Source organism: Gopherus flavomarginatus, chromosome 2 (genome assembly GCF_025201925.1).
Source record: "Gopherus flavomarginatus isolate rGopFla2 chromosome 2, rGopFla2.mat.asm, whole genome shotgun sequence".
Lineage (NCBI taxonomy): Eukaryota > Metazoa > Chordata > Testudines > Testudinidae > Gopherus > Gopherus flavomarginatus.
The window spans coordinates 113687019-113702771 of NC_066618.1; the positions used below are offsets into that span (position 1 = coordinate 113687019).

A 15753-nucleotide genomic window follows, 5' to 3' on the forward strand; every position below is an offset into this window, starting at 1 on the left:
TGGTTGCAGTCACATTCTTTACATTGCTTTGGAAACCAAAATCCACGCCCTAGTTTTTATTTCTAGAATATTATAGAACAACAAGTTCTTCCTAAAACCCTTCCCTAAACCCACAATGAATAGTTCCCTATTTATAAGAAGTTTGTTTGTTCTTACACAGTCTATGATTCACTCTACATAGACTCATAGACTCTAGGACTGGAAGGGACCTCGAGAGGTCATCGAGTCCAGTCCTCTGCCCTCATGGCAGGACCAAATACTGTCTAGACCATCCCTGATAGACATTTATCTAACCTACTCTTAAATATCTCCAGAGATGGAGATTCCACAACTTCCCTAGGCAATCACACTCCACATCACACTAATCTATTACTTACTGATATATCTGCAGAGGCCATGGTGTTTGTGATGGGGTGGGAACTGAATTTGTTGGACTCACTAACATGGCACTGTATATGTTAGAGGCAACCACCAGTATACAAAGCAGTATGGGTCCTATGATCGCTCCTTCCAATCCTAGGTAATATGCTCCACCAGCTACTGCAAGGCCTGTCAGGTAGGGATGGCCACCTCTGGAATTACAGCATAAGGAGAATAAATTACTATAGAGCAATATTTTATAACAGCAAATATCATTTACAGAAATGTGAATTGATTAGCAAATATTATTTAGCATTATCAAGATGATGGAACTAGAGATTGCTATAAATGTTGCGAGTACAAACATTCTAGTATTATTAATTAGTGTTTGGTCTTGGTAATGTCCATAATGTAGTAAACACTTTCCATATATTGAAGAAGTGTCTGTTACAAGTAGTTCATTCTATGCAGGCTTTGGATTTCAACATGAAATGCTCAAGGCGAATCATGTAACACAATCTTTGTAAAGATTTTTGAATTAGCATTTATAAGATGGCTGCCAACATGTGTCTTCGTGTAACCTCTAATTACTAAATGATGACATGTCATGTGTGCTCTAAACTGTACACACGCTAACAAGAGTAGTCTGTAGATTCACAACATCTCATATTCTCTCTTTGGAATTAGTTTTTATTTGCAGAATGGTAATGGGTAAACCAATGAAAATATCTACAGACGTTCAATTTTAGCTGTCTTGTAAAGCATCATAAAGCCATCTAGGAAACACAGGCTTGAGAGTAGTCTAATAACTGCTCTCAAAGACTGTAGCAAGTATCACAAAGATGATGCCTTTATATGTTAAGGCCTGACTATCTCACCCAATCACTGTTCTATACAGCAATACTAAAGCTGCCATTCTAAATACTGCCAATACTAAAGCCCTGCTTCACTAAGGAAATTCTTCAGCAGAAGAAGCCAACACCACAAATAAAAGGAGGGCAAAAAAGCCACTTGCAGGGAGGTAACGACATAATTAAAGACTTGGCATGATCCCCCACACAAATGCATGATGGAAAGGCATCCATGAGTACATCTGGGTTAAGGAAAAAGGAGAAATATCTGATTATTTTCAAAAAGTTTCCTTTTAAATTCAAAATTAAGCTGAAACTTGAAATTAAACTTTGCTCTATAGTTGTTTAAAAAGAGGAGGGGAAATTTCAAACATATCTAAAAACATCAGGGAAAAAATTATTCAAAATTTCAAAACTTTATACCAATCCCAGTTTAAAAAAAAAAATAAAGGAAAAAAACCCTTCTCCCCCAGACCCCAACTAATTAATCTAGCCATCTGAAAACCACTCCTAAGTGATGTGTCCTAAAGAGATAATTGAATAATGGGTCAAAATGAGAATATTTTATCTTTACCTCCCCCCACTGCCATACTTTAGCAGTTCAAATTAAATGGAACAGTTCCAAAGCACAAAACTAAAACCCAATCAACAGTATTATGCAAAAACCAAAACCTAGCCTGCTCCGCATACTTACAGCACATAAGCCAGCATACTGACAATAAATAAGGAATTGCCTGGAGAAGCTTGTAGTAAAATAAGTAGCACACATTTTGAGGGGTGGTTTTGGAACTGAATATAAGGGAATGAGAATATTGGCTAGCCAGGCAGAGTTCTGGCGGTTGATGTCAAACTTCTACACAAAGCACCAAAGACCCACCACAGTCCTGACTTAGGCCACCTGCACTGCTGCTGTGCTGATCTTTGTCACTACTGCACAGAGTGGGAGCTCAAAATGTAACACACAACTCAGCTTCACTTGTGACATAAATCAGATCTAATACGCAGCAGGGGCAGGAGTAGACAATTTGATTATGAGAGGATGGGATTTAGACAGATCTTTTGTTACTCTCACTAAAAAAAGTGGACTTGTGACTTATTGCTGAATTCTTTAACCTTTTGTAAATTTTTTCAATGGTTGTGTCAACTTTAATTTTTTTGGTCCAGGTTGTTAAATTACATAGGCAGCTGCTCCAACAAGCTGCCTGATGAGATACAACTAATATCAGTTTACACATTTAGAAAACCCTGCATAACCCAATTATAGCTATTTCTAATGCACTTAATCTAATCTACAATGCAGCAGAGTGTTTTTGTTTTATTTAATGGGAACAGTAGTGTTTCTTATCTGACTCGTGGTAAATTCATCTCTATCAGAGGCATTTTATAGGCAGTAAACAGAGCCATCTCATTGCAGCTGAAAAAATTCTAATGAATAAATGGAAGAATGAGGTGATTGGCTTTTTAATGACCCCTGTCCCTACAAGCATAAATAATCTATCATTGGAGAAGAGTAGTAATTTATACTTCACTTACTGGAACAAATTCATGAGAAAAGCAACCAGTGCAATAGTCTGAAGAAACTTAAGACTATGTATATTTTCAAGGACCAGTTCTTTCTGCACAGTATCATTATGTGGCTCCGTTGGATGAGACCAAAAGATGTTAAGACTATGGCAAATCTTGTCTTCCCACTGAATAGAAATAAACAGTCTACCTAATGCTTTGATTTGATGAACAACCCTAAGTGTATTATAATAAAAATTAAGCTGTTCCAGCATCTGGCTAAAATAATGTAAGAGTTCTACTAGATGTACAATTACTCCTAAAGGCAGAGAGACAGCAGCAGTGCTTACGAGCATATTTTTATATCTGTACATCACTACAAGGTTGGGACCATTCCCTGCAGATGTGGACCTCTACCAGAGTTCTTTTTGTCACCTCCACACTAGATCACTGTAATGAGCTCTAATTGGAAAGTTGAAAGTTTCAGTTGCCTGCTTATTATTCTGGATGCAACTGAAGGGTTTGGATTTGACCTTACATAGGTTTGGCGTTTCTCTTCTCTCTCAAACAGTTGAAATCAGAGGGAAGTTCAAGCTGTTAGGGCCATGTTTTTGAAGGTATTTAGGTGCCTCAAGTTGCACATAGGTGCGTAGTGGAACTTCCAACAGCATGTAGGTTCTGAACTCCTACAATGGGGGCTAGGTACCTATCTGTATCTTTAGGAATCTAAATACCTTCAAAAATATGACTTGTTGTCCCTAGATTTTTTACATCTGGTGGTTAGTGCCAGAACATTCTTAAGGAGAGCCCCAAGCTCTGGTACTCCTACTTAAGAACATAAGAATGGCCATACTGGGTCAGATGAAAGGTCCATCCAGCCCAGCATCCTGTCCACCGACAGCGACCAATGCCAGGTGCCCCAGAGGGAGTGAACCCAACAGGCAATGATCAAGTGATCTCTCTCCTGCCATCCATCTCCAACCTCTGACAAACAGAGGCTAGGGACACCATTCCTTGTCTACCCTGGCTAATAGCCATTAATGGATTTAATCTCCATGAATTTATCTAGTTCTCTTTTAAACCCTGTTACAGTCCTAGCCTTCACAACCTCCTCAGGCAAGGAGTTCCACAGGTTGACTGTGCGCTGTGTGAAGAACTTCCCTTTATTTGTTTTAAAACTGCTGCCCATTAAGAACTAGGGGCCACCAAATGAAATTATATTATGGGAACAAGTAAATAGCTCTTCCTTATTCACTTTCTCCACATTACTCATGATTTTATATACCTCTATAATATCCCTCATTAGTCTCCTCTTTTCCAAGCTGAAAAGTCCTAGTTTCTTTAATCTTTCCTCAGATGGGATCCATTCCAAACCCCTAATCATTTTAGTTGCCCTTCTCTGAACCTTTTCTAATGCCGGTATATCTTTTTTGAGATGAGACCACATGTGTATGCAATACAGAACATAATTCAACCCCCACGTGAAGGGATGGAAGAAACATTCACCATGGACTGATTAATCCGTAGTTGCCCACTACTGGGTTTCTTGTGCCTTCCTCTGAAGCATCTGGTACTAGTCATTCTAGAGTGAAGGTACTGGACTAGATGAACCATTGGTCTGATACAGTATGTATGGCAATTCCTATGCTCCTGTATTTGCTTTGAATCTTTCTCAAGAAAAGCCAGAGTTGGCTGACTTTCAGGGTATGATGTAAGACTGCTGCTGACTGGTTGGGTAGAGAGGAGAGCATTGTGGTAGTACTGACGTTCTGAAAAGTTAGATTATTATTATTATTATTATTATTATTGTCTCAATAAACCTGTTCATGGGCTTAAAACACTGAAAACACCACTATAGTTTGGACAAAAGTTAATTAAGGCAAGAGTGTGATCCAACATTAAAAAAATAGCATGCTTTGAAGGTTTTCAGAGAGACACTTACCCTGATATATCTGAGTAGATTGCTGTGTCTACAAAGTACGTTGGCAACAGGTGAAACACCAAAAGCAAAATGGCTTTGCATCCTTCTCCTTGGGTGAGCCACAAATCTAGAATTGCGGGTATCGCTGCCCAGTATGTTCCCAGAAATGGAACAGCTCCAAGGATTGCTGCCAATGCTAACATAATAGAGTAAGTTGTAACTCAGAAATTAGGAAGGAGAGATCAGAAAACATATTTTACAAAAAATACTTCGGGTCAGATTCTGCTACCTTTACTGTGCAAATAGCCCCATTTAAATCAATGGGACCACTTGAAATAAGGAACAAAAAAAAGTTGCAGATCAGGCCTTTGGAGTATACAGCTCTTCCTTTTTTTTGGTTATTATACCTTCTCCAAAATTCTGATACCTAAATTCTTTCCATACCAAAAATGTTTGATTGCGACAAAAAAATGGATGTGAATAAAAAAAAAAAAAAGCAGGAGAAGCAGTCTTTTCAACCCAAGGTAGAAATTTCTATTTTACTCCTGGGGGAATTCTGTGCCACTGCGAAATTCAGAACTTTGTAGAAATTAATATTGTGCACGCAGAATTTCCTTTCCCCCACAGAAATGGGCCGCAGCGCTGCTGGCTACCACTAGGGGCCACTGGACCCAGCAGAGTCCAGCTCACACACAGAAGATACTGCTGGGGGGAGGGGGATGGAGCTAAAGGGTTCCTGACAGCTGCAGTTCCCAGCACACACTGAGGGATGGAAAAAGTAGTGCCTAGGAAACTCCATGCAAGCCTAGAACTGAGCATCAGACTGTTTCTCCCTCTAGATCCCTGAACTTGGGGGCAAGGGTATCTGGGCAAGGGGGGACCTCCTGGCCGGGCTCTGCGGGGGAGGGAGAGGGTTCAGATGTATTGGCTTGGGAGGCAGGGGTGCACAGCTGGGCTCTGGGCAGGGGAAGGGAGTAGAGAAACAGGAACTAGGTTGTCAGACGTTTCTTTAACTCTCTACTTCTAGGGGAATCTTTGTCTGTAACAATACAGACACACATTCTTATTGACAGGTATTTTGAAATAAATTACAAAAATAATTGAAATTGGCATGATTACGTAGTGTTACTTTGACAAATAGACATGGTAGAATTGTGCAGAATTTTAAAATATTGTGCACAGAATTTAATTTTTTGGCACACAGTGCCCTCAGGAATACTAGTTATACACCAATACAGTTGTGATCAGCAATATGGAAATTATAAAAAAAATTTTTATATTTTTATAGACAGGCCTCGTAAAGCTACCTGTTATTACAGTTGCCCAGCACTTCCCTTTCTTAAAGGCCTTGTTTTCAGTTCCTTACAACTTTGCTATACTTTAACCATTTCCACTGAAATTTTACGTCATGTCATCTGCCTGTCTCAGGCAGGCTCTCTCTCCCCACCCCTTCAATAATAAAAGCTTCAGCATTTCCAAAAATGAGGCTAGGAAAAAAATCTTTGAACAGTTCTACCATCCCATGCTTTAGAGCAGGGAGTTGAAATCTGTCAGGGATGTGGCTTTTGCTGTCCCCAGGACGTATGCCCATATTTGACTGACCTATAAGTCTTTGAAAAGTAGAGATTTCAGAGAATGTAGGTTCTTAAAAACAAACAAACAAAAAAGCTTCTGTCCTCACTGCTCATGCTCCAGACTCTAACAGCTGCTAATGTCAATCAGATGGGGGCATGTGCCAACGCAACAGAGTGAGCAAGCATGCTTCATCCCCTCACAGCCTGTATGTGTGAGAGACAGACAGGCTTTTGCATATGCCATCCCTACAGACCACATGCTCTCTCTAGCTCAGGGCTACAGGAGCAGAAAGGCTTTCCCCACTGTGGCTCCTCCAGGCTGGAGTGGGGCCAGGCACTGATGCCGACACCAAAAAGCCTCCTTTCTCCTGTGCGCTTAATGACAACCCCCAAATGGCACTCTCAAAGTGTGGCAAAGGCAGCAGCCTTATTGCAGAAGGGACAAAAACTGGAGTGTTGGAGGGAAAAGAGTAGATTAGGACAAGATGTCTCATGAGCCTAAGACTGCACAACGAACCTTGGTTCTGGCATTTCCTTACTTCTGAGAGCTTGAATTTGAAACCTTAAAAAGTTCTTTTAGCATAGTTTGCATGTGTTATTATTAATATTTCAAACAAAGGTCTTTATACAGGCAATATTTAATCACTACTGCCACTGCACAAAAAAAGGATACACAGCTACCATCCGTAAAATAAATAACATTTGTTTTGGTTCTTACCTGATGGTATGAAGACAATATTAATTCCAAATATGGTGTGAGTGAGCCAGGTGTACAGTCCATAGAACCCAGCCATTTTGAGAGAAGCATCAAACACACCTCTAGAATGATCAAAGAAACCCAATTAAACTACAGATTACGAAAGTGGGGGAAATATCAAAACACATGTCCAAGTGCATCATACTATTAGTGAAGTAAGTTACTTGGTTCAATTCTAATGATGAATAAATTATCCATTTATTCCCTATGCCAAAGGATGCGCTCAACTCAAAGTGGATTTTTTTTTTATTTGCCAAAATTTTCACAATTGTCAGATTCTGTTAAACCCAAAATGACCCCCCCCTTTTTTTCTCAACTGCCTGCGAGCTGAAAATTCAGTTATTCACACAGCTCTACTTATTAGCTTTATGTGCCTTCCCTTGCTAATCATCATCTACATCATCTCTCTGCTGGGACTTAAGAACTCAATGATTTTAACTTCCTCCTGCTATCCTCTCCCTGTTGCCACCTTACTTCCCCATTTCAGGAGCTGTATAATGTATCAAATGTTTTTGTAGAAATTTGTGTATATCTAGTAATTTAAAATGCACCTATGTGAAGCTGTGGGTATATACACAGAACTTAAAAATTAGGACTAATGCCTCAAACATGAAATCCTCAAAGAGACCTAAACTAGAAGCTCGTCGTCAAACACAAAACATTCAGGCACTTGCCCAGAAAAGACATGGCAGAGAAAAAAAAATTATTTTGAACAGTGACCTGAAAGTTAACAAATTCAGATTAATGAGTGGCGCGGTGGGGAGGGAGTAGTTTGCAATGTTGTTGACGCTTCACTGAAAACACCCTGAGCACTACAGCTGATCTCATTTGCCATAGTACCACATGGCGAAAGCAGAGTCTGAAATAAAATACTTCGTGTCCTGGTTAATGCAAAATATACAATATATTGTAAGTTATGTTAGAAGGAAACAGCTCAAATCTTTACAAAGAAAAACATATTACATTAAGCAAGCTAAACGTCAGAGCTTTCAACTTTTCAACATATTTCAACTATTAGATAAAACAATCAGCATTATTTCTGCATTCTCCTTTTCTATTACATTGAACATAATATGCCAGTTCTCTACAAAAGTTTAAAGACTAATTTTCTTGTAATGAAAGTCTGTTCACAGAACTAGTTCTGTTTTTAATTACTTACACTATCAAAATAAATCATATCCGAAGTGTCAGAAAAAATATAAGTTCTGTTCTGATTAACTGAAATTCCTGTTCTTTTTACTCACTAGCTTCTCAAAACTAGCGTGGCAAGTGTCAGTTTAAACCTTGTATACAATTTTGTCTGTAGTTGGTTTCCATGTCCAAGATCTTTAGGTTTTGGAGAGGAAAGCCTTCAGAGTTGCTCACAAAGAGGAAATGCTACATATGTACCACTAAACCTGGAAGGAAGTAATAAAAAATCATTTCAACTATACCTACTGAGGGCTCTCCTCCTGGTAACACTAAGAATTCATCTCTTCCCTCCCATCTTCGCCTAATCCTTGCCCAAGTAGTTTCCTTGTCTGTCAGGCTCTTCTAGCTCTTGAACCCATTCCAAGGCATTTCCTTCTAATGATGGAGCAAACTCTTCTTCTTTATAAACAAGGAGAGGGATCTGCAACCATTAAGTGAGGCTCCTAATTGGAGTAGTGAATTTTTTTTTAAATTGCTATATAACTTGTCAGGAGCCTTCAAAAATAAGAAAAATCAATTAGGTGGATTCTGCTATGCTTTAACACTTAAACATTGGTTGTGGGAACCCAGGTTCCAGTATGGCTTAATATGAAACTTTTAAATCCTCAGGTTTATAATGTCCTTTGAAACTGAATATGAGCTGCTACACAAATAAAGTTGAGGTTAATATGTCTAGCCAAAAAAATCACTGAAAAGTATCCCCACAGTGTCTCTCTGCTTACTCTCTATTAGAAGATGCTTGTATACTTAGCCAAAATTAGCATGATACATGGTCTCCAAAGAGATTTTTGAGAGTGGATGGATATTAGTTTTCAGTTTATGAGCTCTGGCTTGAGGCAGGTGTCTGAGGTACCAACCTCACTTGAAATTAAACTGTTCTATCTACAGCTACTTGAAAGAGATTTTTGGGTACTCAGTCACTGCAAATTTCCCCATAGCCTATGAAAGAAAAGAGGACCGTCCTACTATGATAAATGCAATAGTAAACAGAAACAACTCCATGAGCCAAAAAACCCCTTTGGATTTCTAAATATAACTTTGTGTATTAGAAAACAATTGCAAATCTGCTTTCAGCACACAGGAAAGCACTTGAAATAGGGGATCAAATTCATTTTTAACAACAAAGTGAAATCTGTAAGAACTGCATTCACTTATGCCCTGCACTCAGAGCTTAAAATAAAGGCATTTCAGACATGTCTTTTATAATTAGCAATAGCTAGTATATTTTCTTAATATGCTAGTGTTTCAATGAGTACGTAATCTGCACAGATCATTAAGAACTAATCTTAATGAGACTATAAAAAAAATCACTACATAGGTACGTTATTTTTGTTATTTACTTATTGATAATGCAGTAGGCAGAGCTTTTAAATAAGTCTGACAGCGTTTACACTGATAAGCCAGTTATTCATTATGCATATGCTATTAGAAAAATAAAAATGAGGAAGTTGACTGGACAGGCTTAAATTTGTTACACTCAAAACTCAACATTTGGATCCAATTTCTGCTATCACAACCATGAAGCACATCTCTGAATGTGAGCCCAGTTAGTCATTTTAGTAACTGATATCAACATTATGCATTATCTCCTCCATCTACATGACAGACCCTCTGAGTGGTTTTGTGCAAAAATCACAAAGTTCTATATTACCATAAAAAGAGGCAGAGTTTTTTGAGCCAATTTAGCAAGCTAATATTTTCATTTACACGGGAAGGATTAATTTGAGCTTTTGAAGCTGCTCAGATGTGTAATCCAACAGGGAGGTGTGAATATTCCTTAGTCTTTACATGTTTCAACAAAGTCAGAAAGCCAAATGCAAAATGTATCACTTAGGAACACCTTGTGGATGAAACATCACTTGGAAGAGCTAGAGTCTGTAAATGGGATTACAGAAATTCAAGAATAGCGTATGGCACATCTTGATATTCTTGGTTTTACTTAACTGCAAAAGGCACACACATGAGAACAAAAGAATAGTAAGAGTGCTCACCTTGTGCTATTCAAGCTCAAAATCTGGGGGTGGGGATCATGCTGGATCCCCACGTACTTCTGGATAGTTACATAGCAGCAGTGGCCAAAAATACATTTTTATCATTTCTACTTAGCCATAGAGTTGTAGATTCTAATATGGTGATTCCTGACTTTTTCCAGTTAGTACCAGATTAGAATTAATGCAGTGAGGCTAGAGCTCCCTGTTAATTTCTTAGTGAAATTTACGGTGATTTTCTCTAATTGGGCCTTAAATGAGTTGGCTCCTGGTTATCTCTCACTATCTTTCCTCCATGAGATACTTCTGAGATCACATGAGGCAAACAGCTGCTAGTCACACAAAGAAAGGATGGAAGGACGACATTTACAAGTGAGGGCTTCTGGACTGTGGAATCTACTTCATGCTTCAGCCGAAAGTATTATTTTACTTCCAGGGCTCTCTACAAGGCCTATTTGTTTTCTAAAGTTTTTCCTGAGCACTGGGGAAAGAGGAGCAAGTGGACTGGGCTGGAGGGAGAGTTTTCATGTGAGGCAGTAGAGTGGACCTATGAGGGATCAATTTATTGGACCACTATCCTAAACTACGAACATGTTCTTATACTAAGGTTACACGCACTCTGAGCACTGGATGAGAATATAATTAAAACTTGGAAAAAATATGCTGTTCCAACAACTTGTAAAATATAGTACCATGAATAGCATGTCAGAAGCCAGCTGGTGGCCTGTCACAGAGCAATGGCCAGTTATTCTCACTGTAATAGGGATAAGGGAGCTCAGGCAACCTAGGATACTTTGTTTGCTTTTTGTCTCTCAGAGAGGTTCAGGAGATGCACAAAAGGAAGAGAAGTCAACTTTTCAGTCGTCCCCCAGCCACCTGCTTTAGCAAAAATCCTCTGCCTTAGTTATTGAGTTGGCTACAAGACTGCAAACTAATGATGAAGCTGAAAATGCCGCTTTTATCAGAGTGCCATTTGGCAACAGCAGGACCCAGAGGAGGGGCAAAGTAAACCCACCACAGGCAGGTACCTTGCGGAAGGGAGTCAGTACACTGCGAGAACTGGTAGTAACTATAAATTATAAGTATGAAGTTAGGGAAAGGAGGAGGAAAAGGACATCTGGAAAGTAAAAAACTAAAATAAAATTTCTTTTACTATCAGCTATCCTGTAGAAAATGAATACAGACATTATTTGAAACAGGAGAACTCCAATATTCTGCCTCATACAAACCTAGGAGAGACACGCTAACAAGAACAAGCTTTACACATTTTTGTTAGTCACTGAGGAAAACCTTACTACAATTAATACCCTGTACACTTATTTAAATAATGTAACTACTGGGGGTTGGTATATACTTTGTGCAACTTAATACTAAAAAGGGATAGCAACTGTTTAAACATTATGTATTACTTAAAACTTTATGTAATACATAAAACTAGCCACATTTACAATTGTAATGGGGAGCATGGACACAGAAACTGCACAAGAACTGAGTAATTTAAACTGATGCTCTCATGCCCTAGATACCTATCAATTTCCAGCTCTGGATACATCTCTTAATTCTCGAAACAAGAGGGCTCAGGATAGATCTGGAGAGGCAACACATTCAGAACAAAGTTACTGGTAGGTAACTTCTCTCCTTTATCACACTGCCTGAGCATGAAGCCTGCTGTAGGAAGTGACTAGCTAGCAGTGAAAATCCTGAAGGAAAGCTGCTAATTTAAAAGACTGAAGCACTACTCTTCCAAACGGAACATCCAATCTAGACTGAGTATTGAGAGAATAATGTTTTGTACAAATAAGAAATGAGCTGCAAGTAGCAGAACTGAAACAGCTTGTTTGTGGCTTTTGACAAAAAATCTAACCATTTTTTAGCCCTCTTAAAGTTTGCCCTATCAAGATAAAAACTAATCACATTTCTTTATATATCCAATTCCACCATGAAGATGTGAAAGGAAAAATTATGGTAAGGTAATTAATTGACTGATTCAGTAAAATTCAGAGATCACTCTACTAAACAAAATGATAGGAGATCTTTGGTCCTTAGGAGAAGGTGTAAACAGGATCAAGCGTGTGTGTCATCAGAGCCTGCTGTTGAAAAATATCTCTTGGCTAATGTTACAGCCACAAAGAAAAACTGAACGTGCAATGTGAAGGAATAGGTAGATGAGTTTTCAAATTGTAGGAGACTTTGAAAATTAATTTTAAATACCACAAACTCATCCATTTACAAATCTGGGAATATACTTCTACCATATCCTTAAGAAGCCACTTTACTAGGTTAAGAGGGAGGAAAAAGACTTGGTCCCATCCCTTGCACAGTAAAAAGGTAAGAAGAGATAGTTATGTACACTTTAGCTGTAAATCAACAGAGGATTGTCTTCATGAGACATAAAATGTTCCAAAATAAAGTCAGCCAATGGAACAGAATTGGACCAGCCTTAAGTTTAGGCTCGATATCAACTTGAAAAAAGACTTCCTCCAACATGTCTCCTTAGATTAGAAGATGTTTCCCATAATTTCAAAACAAAGATGTGATTGACTAAAGAAACGCAGGGTACATTTACACTGCAATTAGACTCCCAGTCAGCTGGCACTGGCCAGCCACAGGTCTCAGGTTAAGAGGCTTTTTAACTTGAGGTGTAGACATTTGGGCTCAGGCTGCAGCCCAAGCTCTGGAACCCTCCCACCTGACTGCATTCTAGAGTCCAGGGCTCCACCCCAAACATCTACACTGCGATTAAACAGCCCCTGAGCTCAAGTCAGCTGGCATGGGCCAGCTGCAGGTTTTTAATGGCAGTGTAGACATACCCACAGTGACCCCAGCTTCAACAGCCCAGCAACCACACTATTAGGAGAGACTTGGGCTTGAAGAACAACAACATGTAGGTTCCTGACGAGGGATAACATATCCAAGAACTACATCTGTTGAAGTGAACAAGACCACTCAGGTCCTGTCCTGCCATTTCAATGTGCCTACATTCTCTGGCACAAAACACTGAACATTGTGTGTTCCAGTTTGTGACAAGCAAGTCTACATATGGATTAGTCCACTTAAAACAAAAAAATCCAACTACTGATTCCTTTGAAGACCACTCAGGCCTGTTCACAGTAGCAATTTAAGGTGGTTTTCACTCCTCCAGAATTAGATGAGAAAGCATTGACCTTGTTCATGGTGCACCATTCCTGAGATTTACTGCATCTTGTCATAGCCAGACCAAGATCCTCCCTGCCTATTCAAGTAATAGTATGCCACAATATTATCAAACAATTAAAAAAAAGAGTAATACTAATCCTGTGCAGGGAGAAGGTTAGGATTGTGACTGCTCAGGCTGGTGAAGCGAGGACTTAAGGGATTGCTATCAGGTAGAGATTTTATTTTGCATCCAAGGAGCATGCACATGCATGACCCTGATAGTTTACTGCATTGAGAGGGGTGGCAATTTGTAAGACAGTGCTTGTTACTCCTAACGTGGATCTGCAGAGGCAATATAATGAGGAGAAAGTTAAAGTTACATAGTTAATCTCTCAAAATGTCTGGAAATGCCATAGTTAAAGTTGCATTATACCGATACACCCCATCCCCCATGTATAGTTTTATAAAAAGTATAATTAAGCATCTTTATATTACATGGTATTTAAATACACCTGTATTTATTCATGTAATTTTAATATATCTTTTACCTTGTACACAATTATACAATAGTCCTCATACAATTTCATATCTTAATTATATGTAATTCTGTTTATATACTTATAAACACAAATACCATACCGATATACAAATATAATATATGTTTATTTATATACAATCCAGACGAGAACTGGATGAGAATGGAAGTACACAAACAACACTTTCTGGAAACCTGCTGTCTGATGGGTAAAGAAATTTTAGCTTTTTTAATTACTGACCCCCATATATCTGGTTGAGTGATAACTAAAAGGTCAGGCACATGAGGCAGATGGTAACTACAAAAACAGAATGAACAACCTATATCGGTTACAATACTGACCGTGTTTGTTATAAAACAATATGGAAGCTCTTACACAACCAGCTAATGTTAGCTAAATACATCTCATTTCCCTAGTTTAGAGAGAGCCTAGAAGAGGATAATATTTTCTCAGACAAATGATTTTGTGCACTGAGAGTAGTACCATATACTACTATAGTCCCATATGTTTTTTGCAGCTTGACCTAAACGCTGCACTGGAGTGTTGCAGAAGACTAGAAATTTTGTAGTAGCTCTGGATACGTTAAAAAAAATAAATGAGAGGAGAGTTTGCAGAGTAAAGTGAATGAATAAACTGAAATATGCCTTTTAGTATTTAATTTTATATTAAAATTAAGTTTATATTCACCCGAAACATTTATTTTCAACAATAACTGGTTCTTATTTAATGCTTTACATCTGTAGATGTCAAAGCTCTTTAGAAAAGAGATCAATATCATTACCCCATTTTACAGATGGAGAAACTGAGGCACAGAAAGGGGGAGGGGAAGTGACCTGCCTAAGGTCAACCAGCAGGTCAGTGGCACAGCTGGGAATAAAACCCAGGTCTACTGAGTCTCAGTCCCATGCTCTATCCTCTAGGCCACAGTCAGAGAATGGTATTAGTCCAGCCGTTGCAGCCATTCGGGGAAAACTGGAGATTTGAAATTAATAAAGCGAGGGATAGTTTAGGATTTTGGAACATAAAATAGCCTCCCATACTTTCCTAAGTTGTAAAATAAGCAAGTTAGCTGGTTATTTCTGTTAAAATTACCAGCAGTAATTAACCAACAGTTAATTTTGACATTAGGTTTCAAAATTAACACTCCACTGTGATCATCAGGTAGTTCACCCTTTCCATAGAGCTACGGTCTGCCTCATTCTGCACACAACCTGAATCATCACTGAATTAATTTGGAATGTGAATCTGAAAGGTTTTCACCACCAAGGCCAAAGCATAGAGTCTGTACACAAATCTGATTCAAAAAGTGGATTATATCCTGATTTCAGAAAAGCAAAAAGGAAAGGAAGGAAAATTTTGAAAATGCCATTTTTAACCCTTTACTTCCACCCTGTTCAGACATTATACTCACTGAAAGCAAATGAACACTATATACACACAGACAAGAACTATAAATTGTGAAAATGTAATACACTTTTCTAAAATCCTTGTGAGCCATAAGTCTCTGTAAAAGACACTTCCGGTACTGAAAGGACATACAGTGCAGGCTGACTTCTTTCAAGACTTAATTTATTAAACAAATGTTAACAAAAACTCACTCAATTAAAAAGGTATACTATTAACACTGCAGTCAAAAATCCACACATTCTAGCTTTCCTAAGCATATTATACACTTTTACCCTTAATATGCTGGAAGACAATTGTTTTCTCTGGGAACTGTATCACCATCTCATTTTCTCCACTATTTGACTATTCCGTGAAAGCAATAGCCTGGATACATTTAGGTGATTAATGTAGCTTTTGCATAACACAGCTCTCTACATCTTCTAAGTTACTACAATAAACGCTGTTTTATCAGCACTTCACTAACCTGAAACCTCCATAAACAGGCATTTCTGATCTTCATTGAAATTCTGGTTGGTGCTGGGCCGGCAGGG

At 38.5% G+C, this 15753-nt stretch overlaps 1 protein-coding gene across 2 annotated transcripts in view; it reads right to left on the bottom strand.

The window, feature by feature from the left end:
- Positions 1-15753, bottom strand: part of TMEM245 (transmembrane protein 245) — a 153838-nt gene that overhangs the window by 21288 nt on the left and 116797 nt on the right. For both annotated transcript variants that reach the window (XR_007772299.1, XM_050937683.1), the window contains exons 14-16: positions 6928-7028; positions 4657-4831; positions 378-572 (exon numbers count right to left, since the gene is read on the bottom strand). Coding sequence is in view for 1 of the 2 variants with exons in the window: in XM_050937683.1 (XP_050793640.1) it covers positions 378-572; positions 4657-4831; positions 6928-7028 (471 nt within the window). In the remaining variant the exon portion in view is untranslated. The remainder of the gene's footprint in view (positions 1-377; positions 573-4656; positions 4832-6927; positions 7029-15753) is intronic.